The sequence below is a fragment of the Scheffersomyces amazonensis genome (genome assembly GCF_036850825.1).
Source record: "Scheffersomyces amazonensis strain UFMG-HMD-26.3 chromosome Unknown RJT21scaffold_2, whole genome shotgun sequence".
Lineage (NCBI taxonomy): Eukaryota > Fungi > Ascomycota > Pichiomycetes > Serinales > Debaryomycetaceae > Scheffersomyces > Scheffersomyces amazonensis.
The window spans coordinates 2418266-2432497 of NW_027042742.1; the positions used below are offsets into that span (position 1 = coordinate 2418266).

Here is a 14232-nt window from a genome sequence, read left to right on the forward strand (position 1 = left end):
AAAAACTAAAGTACAAAACAGAAAGAAAGTTTGAAGAAAGAAGAAAGAAAGTTTGAAAATTATAACAAAGTAATTAAGTAAATAAGTAAATAAAACAGTCAGAATTATAAATAATTAAAATAAATATTAACTAGTAGAAACAGAAACAGAAAACAAATTTGTTAAATTTATTCTCCACCATTTTCTATGGCATCAACATTCCCCCAATTGAAAGTATTCATACTATCATTTAAACTTCCATCCCCATTACCATTTAAGAATTGATCGAAATCAAATCCAATATCATCTATAACTCCATTGGCTGCATTACCATTAGTACCTGATTGATAAAATGAGTTACTATCATTGGATCCATTATGTAATAATTCAACATCAAACATTGTATCATTAGGTTCAAGAGATCCAAATGTGGCAGTAGTAGGAGCCGGTGGTGGCATATTAAGATCGTCTGAATTAACTGCTGCTGTTGTGGTGGTGGTGGTGGTGGTTGCAGTTGCAGTTGCTGTTGCCGTTATTGCTTTCTTGCTATCTTCATCAGTTTCATCCTCTTTAATGGATTTTTCTTTCTTAGTATTCTTACTATTTAATGAATTAGATCCAGTAATTGATATAGGACCAACAGCAGCTTGTTTCTTGGGAGATTCCGATACAGAAGTATTTTTCCTCTTTCTCTTACTATCATTTTCAGAAGCAGGAGTCAAAGGAGTTGAATATTCTTTCTTTAATAATGATGGAGTAGTATTTGGATTATTATTACTAGTATTAGATGAACCATTGGTTTGAGAATTTGAATTTGAATTTGAATTAGAATTGGAATTGGAAGTACTAGAATTGGAATTACTGGAATTAGAAGCAGTACTAGGTTTTCTACCTCTCTTTCCAGCAGGTTCTTTCTTCTTTTTACCTAATGTTGGTGAAGGTTTATTATTAATTACAGGAGAATTACTTGCCGTTATTGGAGAAGGTTTTTGACTAAATTGATTTTTAATTTGAGTACTTTGATTTCCGGGTGATTGAGCTTGACCAGCAATCATTGCTTGATCATTAGTACCATTTCTTGCAATATCTAATCTCTTTTTATTTTGTTTCTCTAGCATTAATAATTGTTTTTGATAATCTTGTAAAGCATTCAGATTTCGATTATTTGAATTAGGACCTCCATTGACTCCAATAGTGGTTGCACCTGCTAAATTAATTGTGGTTGCTCCATTTAATTTATTATTGGCATTAGCATTGGTTGTGGTTACATAATTACCATTAGTTAAGTTAGAATTATTAGCTCCATTAGTAAGATTCGGACTCTTTTGCATAGTCTTACCATTGGCTATAGTTAATCCCGGTGGCGGACCTTGTTGTTGAGGTGGAACTCCAGATAATTGAGGATTAAATGGTGCTTGTTGTTGTTGAGATGCAAATTGTTGTTGTTGACCAGGTAATGATTGTTGACCTTGAAGTGGACTCATTTGATTTAATCTGTTGGCAGGTGAACTTCGACTTGAACCATCATTTTGTTGTTGTTGTTGCTGTTGTTGCTGCTGCTGAGCAGCGGCCGCTTGCTGCCTTAAATTATTCATTTGAGTTTGTGCAAGTTGTTGCATTCTGTTTTGAGATTGTTGTTGTTGTTGAGCCATGAATACTTGTTGTTGTATTCCAGACCAATTGGCATTACCAGCTAGTAATTGTTGTTGTTGTTGTTGAGGATCTATTGGTGCATGAGGAGGCTCTTGTTGACCAGCAACACCTGTCTGCTGTTGTACTTGTGCTTGTGCGTGTGCTTGCGCTTGGGCTTGCGCTTGTTGTGCTTGTTGTTGTTTCATCATCATCATAATGACTCTTTGTTGTTGTTGAGAATCCAACTGTTGTTGACCAGCTTGAGGAATTTGTTGTTGAGGGGCTATCATTTGTGGTGGCATACCTGGATGAGTTCCTGGTTGGCCTTGTTGTTGTTGTTGTTGTTGTTGTTGAAGTACATGTTGTTGTTGAGGTGGGAATGGAGGTTGGTTCAGTTGCTGACCTGGTTGTGGTTGTTGAGCCTGTTGTTGTAAATGTTGGGGGAATCCTTGCGCTTGAACTTGGGCATGAGCTTGTGCTTGTGCTTGTAAATCCTGTTGATGCTGTAATTGTTGTAATTGTTGTTGTTGTCTTTGTTTCAATAACTGTAATTGATAATATTGTAAGGCGAAATTCTGACCTTGACCAGGAGTAAATGGTTGACCTGGTTGTTGTTGTTGTTGTTGTTGTTGTAATCCTGGAATTAAATGAGGATGAGTTGGAACTCCAGGAGGTTGAGATCCTGGAAATTTATTATTCTTTGCTTGAAATACATCCCAAAATATCTGCCACCATTCATAAAGAAATCCCTGAGGAGCATCTAGAGCTATGGCTAAATTGGGTAAATTGTTTTCCTTTTGAAATTGAGGAGTTTCTATTGAATCCTTTGGTGGAGTTGTATGATTACTATTGGGATTATTGTTATTATTAGGATTATTATTAGGATTATTTTTATTATTTAATTGAGGTGAATTCTTATTTGAATTTGATACTGAAGGTAATTCTGCTTCATTAACAAAGATTCTAGCAGTTTGAGGTAATCTACTTTTAATAAGAAAATCATATACATATGCATTTAATAATTGTTTAGCATTAATAGCTTGAGAATCAGTGACTGTTCTTGTAGAATCCATTTTAGAATTATTAAAATTAAGGGTTAAATTATTGGGATTAGATGAATTTGGATTAGATAAGGTTGGATTAGAAGAATTTGGATTGGATGAATTATTAATATTATTATTATTAGTTATATTTATATTTGAATTTGAACCCTTAACACCAGAATTTGAACCTGGCCCTGACCCTGACCCTGACCCTGATACTTCATTACCTAAAGTTCCTGAACCAGGAGTTCTTTTATTATATAAATGAGGAGTACTATGGTGACTCATTATAAATAGCTAGTAAGACTTATAGCCATATATATAATATTTGGTAGTGAAGAATTAGAATTATATGAAAAATTATTTGTGTGGTAACAGTTATTCGAGGGACTATCAAACTATGAGTGATAAACTATAAAAAAAATTGATAAATAATGATAAATATCGGTATAAAATGACAAAAAAATTTAATTAAAAGTTTGAGTGATTTATCGAATGGGATATGAATTGTCTTAATTACCACTAACAGTATATAAAACTATTGGAATAGTAATTATAGAGGGTTAAGTGGATGTTTTCGTTGGTGGTTTGAGTTTGGCTTAGTTAATTTCGATATAGGGAAAAAATGATAAAAGAAATTTTTGCCTCTAGAGAGAGAGACAGTCCTGCATGTGGGGGGAGTGAGAGAGTGAGAGAGTGAGAGACTCCGACAATTTACTGGTAGTTTAGTTAGGGGATTTAATCAGACAGTGACAAATTGTCTGGATTAAGTAGTTGGATGTAGTGAATTGAAATTAATTAGTTAAATGTTTAATGTCTAAGTATTTTTATTAATGTCACTATAATAATGATGACAATGATGTAAGTAATATTTATTGGAGTTAATTAGTTAATTAGTAAATTAGTAAATTAGTTAGTTAGTTAGTTAGTTAGTTAGTTTTAGTTGGTATCGATGAGATAATAAAGTAGAGTGTATGAAATAACGTGAAATTAGTGGATCTTTGAAATTGTAGTGTGCAAAAAATAATGTGTCTATGGATAGGGAGAGTGAAGAGTAATACATTATTGACTATTTAGTAAAAGTATTAGTAGCAATAGTAACACTACCTATCACAGAATAAATCATAGTATTCTATACAACAAATTGGTCATTAACCTAATTCTGATAAAATCTTCCGTTGATACTATTTACAGTTACGGAAAGTCACTGAGGGGTGACAAATGTTTTCTATTGTCTCACTAAGTCTCGTGTTTAATCAGTTAATCGTAACTAAACATAAATTCTGTTACTAGTGGGGATTAATCTATTTCTTATAACCCCCCTAATTCAATAATTGTCTTCTACAGATCTTCACTATTACATTTAATTGTCAGTAAATATATTATTATTATTATTACCTGATTTCGCTTATTACCAAAATTCTACGGCGTTTTTGTTCGCATTTTTTATATCATCGAATTTCTTTACACCTATCCCATACTTAACAACCACAATCTCTTTTACTCCCACGCGTAACTCAACTAATGTTAAGCGATGACTTAACCGTTTACTAAATTATATGTATATTCACCATTGTGTAATTGTGTATACTAATTGATAATTTTCTCATCTCTATAATTAATTTATGCTTAATGCTTACTGTTTAATGCTCACTATTTAATGTTCCATGCTCATTTTTTAAGCCTATAACTAATTGTAATTTGTATCACATTTTAACTCCAATTAATTTTATTAGTATTAAATTAATTGTATAACTAGTACTAATTAATGTTAATATAACTAAAATCAATTGTATCGCTTACTATTACCATCAATTCCATTTATTTGCTACTATGTAAAGGAAAGAGGGGGTGGTTGTTTACTATTTAATTGTAATCTTTATCAGTTTTCTCCTCTTACAATACTACGTCCCATTTCCCATTTCCTATTTCCTATTTCGTAGGTTATGATACGCTCCTATATTATCCGTTTGTGACTTTCTGTCCGTCTCCTAAACACTATTTCAAAGTTATCCTTATCTCATAAGTTAACACAAAAATGATTTGCGGCATGGAGGTTGGCAAATGATTTAAACCCAATTACTACGTATAAGTTGCTACTACTTACGGTGATCAACTTGAGTTGTTGTTACTGGTATTGCATGTACTGGTAAGTAACTACAGTGTTAGAGAAAAGAGTAAATTACCAACAAATAATGATTGTAATTTTAACTGTAATTTTCTAAATGTTTTCTAATTTTAGTGCAATTTTGCAAAAATCTTAGAGAAATAAATTTAATTTAGCAGAATAATAGTAATATAATTAAAATATTCTTTGGTACATTTACTCGCTGTATAGAACTTAAAGTCTCAAACATAAATTAAAACAATTAGAAATTAAACTTACAAATAGAATAGCATTGAAACTAAATTAATACTTTTAAAATCACAGTAACTGTTACCATTTTCTTTTCTTTTCTTTTCTTTTCTTTTTACTTCCATAATATGACAAAATACCTCTCACTTAGAGTATTATAAGACTAAACATTAACATTTCTCTAAAGCCATAACCATTAAACTGACACCATCTCAATTTATTGACTCCCTGATTAAACTTCATAAAGATTAATCATATGACCAACTTGTTATTGAACCCACCAAAATTAAAATTAAAATTAAAATATAAAACAAATAAACGCAACTTAATTAAATGAATAAATAAATGATAACATACGAATAAAAAAGCTCCATTAACCATCTAAGCCCAAACCGTATTGTTGAATATCCTAGAACCTGATGGTTCAGGACCCCAAATATTACTGACTGTAGCAGTATTGGGTGTTGTTGAATTAGAAGTAGATCCTAAAATGCTATTGTTGATAGTTGAAGTTTTAAGTTCAACTGGTTCGAAAGGATCGAATAAACCAGAATTCCATGAAGAAGATTTGTATGTAGATGCCGTAGTTGAAGATTCTGGACCAAATATAGAAGGAATCGATGGTGTTCTTGTTGTTGTAACTGTAGTTGTAGTTGATGTTGAAATCGATTCCTTTCTTGGAGTGAAATCTAAATCTGAATAAGAACTAATTGGCATAGCAGGTGATGAATAAGTAGAAACTGGAACAGTTACTTGAGATTTCATTTGCGGTTGTTGATATTGTTGACCATACATGGATTCATTCTTCATATTATAATATTGTTGATATTGTTGAAGAAAATTAGTTGCAATAATACCACCTTGTTGACCTTGTTGACCTCTTCTCTTATTTTTTCCATACATATTATTATTAATATATGGAGAAGAAGGTTGATTACGAGCTTCAACTGTTGCTTTATTAATTAAATCCATTTGGTTAACAAATGGTTCACTAATGATTTTCCTTAAAGGAATAATATTAATATTATTATCGGACATGACTAAAAGAAATGAAAACTAGTTATATGAATTTTAACTACTTTGCTTTTAAACACCTGAAAAACTCTCCCCTAAATGCTACAATAATCCCGAGAAATGAAAAATAATGAAAAATGAATAAATAAATTTTAATGTTACACACAGCTGACAACTCCTAGCTATGTAAACTTCTATCCCACTATTGCTAGCTATAATTATTTGGGCTATACTAGTATTTAAGGTCCTGTTGAAAAGGGTCCCACACCATATTTGTTTCTTTTTTTCTTTCTTTTTTTTTTCCATGGCATTTGTCACTTTTTCATTTGACAGTTAGACACTACCCGATTTGGTAAGTACATACTTTATCTACTATACATCTGTTTACTATGCTACTATACTACTATACTACTATACTAAACTATATATAGTATATATACAATACTTAGTATATAGTATGGTATACTTATTTTATACTACAAAGTCTATCTATCGTTTCTTCTTCTGTTTAATCTCTTCATCTTTTGTAGCATGTAATTTTACTATATGAGGATAATCAGGTCTATTAGCCATATATCCTTGAGACCAATCATAACTCATAGCATAAGCAAATATACTTCCAGTAGCATTAAATGCTGTGGCAGATACTGTACAATTTAAATTTGGAAATGCCTTTAATTTTTGTCTTGCATCTTTATCCCAAAAACTAAAAGTTCCATCAGAACCAGCTGTACTAAAAGTTCCATAAGTTGGATGAAATGATATTGAATTTACAGGATATGCTTGTGATGTTGTACTAGCACTTGATCTTAATGCAGAACTTGTTGTTGTACCTCCAATTCTATGACATTTAAATGCAAATCCAAATTTAGTTTGTTCACTATCATTAACATATTGAATTCCACATCTACCTTCTATAGATCCAATTGCAAATCCATTTCCTTGAGGATAACATGCTATAGTTCTTGTTTGCCATTTTAATGGTGATTGACTATTTTTAAATATTTGTTGAGGATTATTTAAATCAATAACAGTTATATGTTTTTCAGCACATCCAATTACTAATAATTTTTGACTTGAATCCATTGCATAAACTCTTTCAGGTAATTGAATAGTTGCTATTGGTTGAGGAGATCTCATATCCCAATATTTTAAAGTTTTATCCCATGAACCAGATGCAACAGCTTGAGTATTACTTGGACCACATTCAACATATCTAACAGCTTTTACAGGAGCTTCATGAATTCCAATTTGTTGAGATTGTTGAGTTTGTAAATCAAATATTTTAACTTGTTTGTCAGCTCCTCCACTAACAACTTTTGTACCATCAGTTGACCATCTTGCAGAAAATACTGGTGCTTCATGTTCAAATATTGCTCGTCCTTGATTATTACCTGAATTTGGATCTATTTCATAAATTCGAACTTTTTTATCCCAACTTGCTACTGCTAATAAATCATGTTTTGTAGAAAATGATAAATCACTTATAGAATCTTCTGGTCCATTATTAATAGTTATATCATTAATAAGTTCTTTACCAGTTGATGCACTTGAAGTAGTAGCTGCTGATGATGTATTTGATAAAAATGACATTGTTTTTATAGTTGTAATTCTATTTCAAAATTTTTTATTTATTTATTTTTTATATACAACAATTTCCCTCCGTGTACAATGCCAAAAATACGGATTCCTGTTCAATTCTACTGGTTCTAAAAGTATGTTATTTACTAACTACTACTCAGTACTGAGCTTCTTTGATCCTAAACAAAAATTTGACCTTACCGAGTTAACTTGTAAAAGTTTTGTGGAAGCTAACCTGTAAAATAACTAATAGTAGATAAACTCCAATCTGCAAATAATCTTCGAAGGTATAAGCTGTAAAATAAATTCCAATATCGGCTATGTATAGTAAAGTATAATTACATAGTAAGAAAACTAATATAGATTGCATTTCAATTAGAAATATTTTTAATTACTTTATAGTGAATAACTATAGTTGGAATGGAACTGTTTAATTCATCTCAAGGTTCAAAAGTTATATATACTGTAGAAGATGATATACCTAAATTAATTTATAAATCATTAAATACAAATACATCTAATTTAAAGACAAATAATCATAATTTAAATATTAGAAAACATTATGAAAATAATACTTATATAGATTGGAGTCGAGAAACTTTATTAATACCGAATAATTCAAGTTTTTTATCTAAAAAATGGATAGTTGTAACTGTACTGGCTATACTTATAGGTTATCTTGCAACATTAATTGATCTTTCATCAGTTTGGTTAAATGATTTAAAGAAAGGTCTTTGTTTTAGTAAAATTGATAAATGGTCTTTATTAAATCCTTATAGAACTTGTCCAATTGATGATTGGTATAATTGGTCTAGAATATTATTTAATTCAACTAATTCAATTACCAATATATTTATAAATTTCCCAATTTATATTATATTTGCATTAATTTGGTCATTTATTGCTGCTTATATAACAATTGTTAAAGCTCCATTAATTAAACAATCAGGAATTCCTGAAATAAAATTAATTATATCAGGATTTAATTTTAATATTGATAATTATTTAGGGTTAAGAACTTTAATTTATAAAACTTTCGGATTAATATTAGTTGTAAGTTCAGGTTTATGGTTAGGTAAAGAAGGTCCATTAATTCATGTATCATGTTGTGTTTTAAATATATTATTTGGATTTGCATTTAGAAATCAATATGAAAATGAAGCAGTTAGAAGAGAATTATTAACTGCTGCTACTGCAACAGGTGTATCAGTAGCATTTAATGCTCCAATTGGTGGAGTATTATTTGTTTTAGAAAGTATGCCATCATTTTTTATGCCAACAAAAATAATGTGGAATTCATTTGTTAATGCAACAATTGCAGTTATTGTTGTAACTGGTTTTAAAATATTTACTGAAGGAACTAATTTTGTTGAACAAGATTTATTCCCCGTTGAATTTGGAAATTTTAGTTGGTTATTTATGGAAATCCCTCCATTTTTATTCTTAGGAGTACTTGGAGGTGTTTATGGATATTTATTTACAAATTTAAATGCTAAATTTATTACCAGTTCATTTAGAAAAAAATTTCAATTTGGTTTATGTCATTTATTTGGAATTAATCCTTTAAGAGGTCCATATTTAGAAATTTTAATGATAGTAATTATTACTAGTATATTAAGTTTCCCATTTGAATTAACTAAATTACCTCTTAATGCTTATTTAAAACTGTTATTTACTGCTTGTCAAACTGATTCTTCATCAAATAATTTCTTATGTCAAACATCAAATTTAGTAACTATTGGGAAATTAACTTATATATTAATTCTGGGATTTATTTTATCTTGTTATACCTTTGGTACAGAATTACCAGGAGGTATTTTAACTCCTTCATTAGTATTAGGAGCAACTACTGGTAGATTATTAGGTATAATATCTCAAGCATTACAAAATAAATTTAATTGGGATTCATTAGCTACTTGTACAGAAAAATCATGTATAGTTTCACCATCTTCATATGCTGTTATTGGAGCAGCAGCATTTATGTCAGGTATAACTAAATTTACTATGAGTGTTGTAGTAATAATTTTTGAATTAACTGGAGCTGTAAGTTATGTATTACCAATAATGTTAGCAGTTATGGTACTGAAATTTATTAATGATTGGTTAACTAATGATAATATTTATGATTCATTAATGAAACTTACCATTAATAAAGAATATAATTCTAATGAAGGAGGTAAATTACCCCCAAATGAAGGTAAAGGACCAGGATTAGTTAATTTTAGTGGATTAACAACTTTTGTTAAAAATAAATTACCTGATGTTTCAATTAAATCATTTATGATACCTATTCAAAAAACCAAATGTATTTGTTTAATTCCTGAAGATTATTATACAGTAAATTCTTTATATGAATTTGCTAATAGTGATGTTCATGAAGGATATCCAGTAATTCTTAGTTATGGATATCCAGTTTATTTAGGTTATGTTAATAAACCTGAATTATATAATAAATTATCAACAATTGAAGATATTAATGCTTATATTAGTTTTCAAATTAATGATTTACCAACTATAGCATTATCACAACAATTACATTATGAAAGATCAATATCTTCAACTATGATTCAAATTGAATTAGAAGTTGAAAAATCGATAATTATATTTAATGAATTAACTACATCAATATTATTAATGGAAACATTTGAAAAACTTCATACAAATTATTCAGTAATAATGGATAGTAATAATCCTCAAGTTATGTGTGGATTTATTGATAGATTTATTATAGCTGAAATGATTGATTCGCAATTTCTGAGTCTTGAAACTGAACTTAATGAAATAATCAATGTAGATGAATTTGATTTAGAAGATTATGGAGATAGTGAGAGAGATGATTTACTTAATATGAGAAGAAATAGGTTAAGTATAGAGTTAATTAATTAAGTAGATAGAGTTATGTGAAAGATAGTGTATGTAATATAGTAGCGTATTTAATATAGTAGTCATGTTCTCCATCTTCATCTCTTAATATATCTCTTATACTTTCATTACATACCAATTGATCATGTAATCCAAAACAAATGAATCTTCAGCATCTGCAAAGGTAAATTCTTCCAGATTCTCATATCGTTGTTGTATAGTTTCTATATCTTTAAGATGTTGGAATTCTGATTCTTCTACAACTACTTTCCCCTGTTGTCGAGCTCTTTCTTCAAGCGATACTTGAAGTTCATTATATTCTTCAAGTGGTACTACCACATGGTCAGCACTTTTAGCTCGTTGTTTGATTTCTTCAAGACTGGGCTTATTGGCCTTAATGAGTAATTCATCATATTGTTTATCACTCAATAATTTAACTCCGGCTTGTTCGGCTCTTACTTCAAGAGATTCTTCAGCTTTACTGTTTAATTCTTTCAAAGTATCCTTGGGTATAATCACATGATTCAATTGACCAGCATGTGCCTCTAACGTTTCAATCGTAGGTTGTCTTAATAGTTGTACTTCTTCAACATCCATCAAGATCTTATTATCTTTAGCTGCTCTTTCTTCAAGTGGTACTTTACTAGACTCTAACAATTCACTATAACTCGATTGATCAACGACTACTTTATGGTGTTCCGACGCCAATTCACTGATCCGTTCAATGCTTGGATTCACAAGGGCCTTATGATCATCATGAGTAATCAATATTTTATTCTCCTTAGTAGCTTTAGCTTCCAAGGGTTGACTAAGCTCCTTCAATTCAGATGCTCCAATTAAGGCAAGACCTAAGGCTTGAGCCTTCAGTTGTAAATGTTCTTTAGACGGGTTAGCAGCTCGTTCAGTAATGGCTTGATACTCAGAACCATCAACGATAACCTTCCCTTCCTTTGAAGCTCTCTGTTCAAGCGGTTCCTTCAACAGTTCCAATTGGTTAGTATCAATAAGACTATGGTTATGGGATTCAGCTGACTTCTTAAGCACTTCTGATGAAGGCGATTGAGCCATTTGCTTTAATTCCTGCAACACTGCTTGAGGTACCACAGCCACGAGTTGCAGACTATTGTAATATGCCCGGCCCAATGTGAAAGTAATACCAATTGTATTTTTATTAGCAATATGTTAGCAAAATTCTTATAAAATACTCATCCTATAATTTTCGTTTTTTATTTCTGCCAAAATCATCAAATTCTGAATGCATTAGTTTAGATTTCAATTCATTCACTTTTGGATAATTGAATCCTACACCAAAAGTACGTCTTAAAGCTTTATGAGTCTCCATTTTATATTTTTTATCTTTATCAATATCACCTTCTTCATAATCTTCACCTTCATCACCTTCATAATCTTTATGTTCTTCTTCTTCATAATCTTCATCTTCATCTTCATCTTCTGCAATTGTTGACATTTTACTGTCGCTCTCCTTCCACCTTTTTCTTTCTTCAGCCAATTTTGTCTTTCCGAAATCTACAAATACAGGAACCATTTCTTTTGAACCTTTCTTTTTCGTAATTATTATATTCTCTTCATGAATATCGAGATGAAATACTCCATATTTATTGATTTCATTAAGAATATTTTTGGCTTTTGGATAAATCTTCTCTCTTTCTGGTTGTGAAATTTGATTAACTGCAACACCAATAATGTACTCTGTGAGTAAGAAAAATCCGGCTAAATTAATATTAGGATTTAAAGTTTTCCTATCTTTAAGTGTTAAAAATTCTGTGAAATTAACACTTCCCGAGTTATTAAAAAAACCGAAATAATGCAACTGAGGAATGCCGTTTTTAAGATTCTTCAATCTTAAATATGAGCTCACCTCATTTACAAAGATATCGAAGGTTCTCTTATAAGAACCCTCTAAAACACTTGATTTGGTAGTAAATATTGAGGACCGAATGGGATCCAATAATTTAAGGAAGAATTTCCTTTTATCCTTATTTCTTTCAACAATAAATGTAATACTAACACGGCTATTTATTCTGTCACCTGAAACTATTTCTAGCAATTTGTATTCTTTTTGAAAATTATGTAAAGTGAAGTTCTTCCATTTGGTCGTCTTTCTTTTACCATTGTATTTCCGTTTTTTATATAAATTGTTTAAACATCTTATATAATACTGCAGAAATACCTGATCATCTGCTTGAAGATCAGGATTTTCTATTATTGATGTGTCAGATAGGAAGGATGAGTCAGTATGGGCAGGATCATCTTCACCTTTATTCATCTTCTTCCTCAAGAAGTCGTTGCATTCGTTGATTGATGCATAAAACAGGGCCATGAGAGAAGAACGAATATTCGGTTGAATTAACAACTTTTTTTCAAACTTCTTCATTATAGGTTTCCATTTATTTCTTTTAGCCCATGCATGCATCATGAACATTATAACTTTCGTATTTAAAGTATAACCACCATTCCCATCATCATCATCATTCAATGATATGATTCTGCAATTAACTTCACGTAGAATTTTACAAAAGTTAAGACCAACATACTTTCCAACTTTGCATTGTTCTAAATCAATGAAAAGTGTACAATGATAATCAGATAACAACACAAATGGACACCCAGCTAGGATTGATTCTCGTATTAATTGAGAGAACATCTCAATTAGGTTAGAATTTTTTGGTTGCATAATATCCCGAGCATTAAATTCTTCAAGGTTCAGAAGTACTTCCTTTTTTTTTATCTCAATAGGTATATTAAGTTGTTGGAAAGTGACGGCGAAGTCTGGTATTACATGAACTGGTACGGAGTTGATTTGTTTCTCAAATCTTATTTTTGGATTTACAGAGACTCTTTCGCCATATATAGCTGATAGCAAGTTGGAGACTGGAATTAAAACATTCTTGTCGAATGCTCGTTCAATGTCAGCTTCAGAATCAGCAATCAGACTAAATTGAGGGGTGAATAAACTTCCGGTACTTGATATTTGTTTCTTAGTGAATCTAAAAATCGATTCTGACATCTTAAACTTTTCAGGTTTATTGGTTGATGGATACAAACAACCCATGATATTCTTAAGTGAATGATTACGACTTTCGTTTGTTCTTGTAGTTGAATTTGAAGAAGGAGCATGTGCTTTAGAACTATTATTTAGGACTTCTGGTTCTGGTTTAACTACTCGTACGTTCAAAATTGTAGTGAATCTAAAATAATCAGATAAGAAATTTTTTAGATCTGAATCTGAATCCTTTACCCAAATTCTAGAAATAAAATTAATGTTAAATTTCTCAATTACTTTATACAAGTTTGGATCAACTTCGATTTCGAATGGCAGCATCAAGTGAAAGTTATAGAGACGTAAGAGAAGAATCAAGACATTTGACTGGTCAAGATGACGATCCTGAACAATATCAATAAGATTCCACAGCTTGAACATCTGATTAATCTCTTCTTGATTTGGATTCTCCAAGTAAGTATTCAATTCCTGTCGAAGTTGTTGATACTGAGGCATACATTGTCGACTGATCTGGAAGGGTTTTATCATTGCTCCATCCTTTAGATTTAATAAGACAGCCTTTGCATCTTTGAAGTTGATTATACTAGATAGCTTCATAATTGATGTTTTAATGAATCAATAGGGATAATTTGAACTGATGGATGTAAAACTAGGGGTATAAGTATAAGTAGGGAGATAAAACCCACATTTATATACCCTTATAATCCGGATTGTACATGGATGTCAGAGGTGTGTAGCATAAT

The 14232-nt window shown here is 30.6% G+C and overlaps 6 protein-coding genes across 6 annotated transcripts; 1 reads left to right on the top strand and 5 right to left on the bottom strand. All coding sequences in view use genetic code 12, as the record gives it.

Moving 5' to 3' along the window:
• Positions 1-167: 167 nt before the first annotated feature.
• FLO8 (Flo8p) lies at positions 168-2942 on the bottom strand (the record flags this gene model as incomplete). Its single annotated transcript, XM_064883943.1, has 1 exon — positions 168-2942. The coding sequence occupies one exon, from the start codon at positions 2940-2942 to the stop codon at positions 168-170; it is 2775 nt and encodes a 924-aa protein (XP_064740028.1).
• A 2350-nt stretch (positions 2943-5292) lies between these two features.
• RJT21DRAFT_119426 (uncharacterized protein) lies at positions 5293-6326 on the bottom strand. Its single transcript, XM_064881398.1, has one exon. The coding sequence runs from the start codon at positions 6046-6048 to the stop codon at positions 5392-5394; it is 657 nt and encodes a 218-aa protein (XP_064740029.1). The 5' UTR covers positions 6049-6326; the 3' UTR covers positions 5293-5391.
• A 36-nt stretch (positions 6327-6362) lies between these two features.
• GLE2 (RNA export factor) lies at positions 6363-7938 on the bottom strand. Its single transcript, XM_064881399.1, has one exon. The coding sequence runs from the start codon at positions 7615-7617 to the stop codon at positions 6514-6516; it is 1104 nt and encodes a 367-aa protein (XP_064740030.1). The 5' UTR covers positions 7618-7938; the 3' UTR covers positions 6363-6513.
• Positions 7939-8025: 87 nt separating this feature from the next.
• On the top strand, positions 8026-10491 carry RJT21DRAFT_113196 (uncharacterized protein; the record flags this gene model as incomplete). Its single annotated transcript, XM_064880143.1, has 1 exon — positions 8026-10491. The coding sequence occupies one exon, from the start codon at positions 8026-8028 to the stop codon at positions 10489-10491; it is 2466 nt and encodes an 821-aa protein (XP_064740031.1).
• Positions 10492-10584: 93 nt separating this feature from the next.
• On the bottom strand, positions 10585-11535 carry RJT21DRAFT_113197 (uncharacterized protein; the record flags this gene model as incomplete). Its single annotated transcript, XM_064880144.1, has 1 exon — positions 10585-11535. One exon carries the CDS (start codon positions 11533-11535, stop codon positions 10585-10587), a length of 951 nt encoding a protein of 316 aa, XP_064740032.1.
• A 142-nt stretch (positions 11536-11677) lies between these two features.
• On the bottom strand, positions 11678-14086 carry RJT21DRAFT_113198 (uncharacterized protein; the record flags this gene model as incomplete). The annotated part of the gene is made up of 1 exon (XM_064880145.1): positions 11678-14086. One exon carries the CDS (start codon positions 14084-14086, stop codon positions 11678-11680), a length of 2409 nt encoding a protein of 802 aa, XP_064740033.1.
• Between the last annotated feature and the right edge of the window lie 146 nt (positions 14087-14232).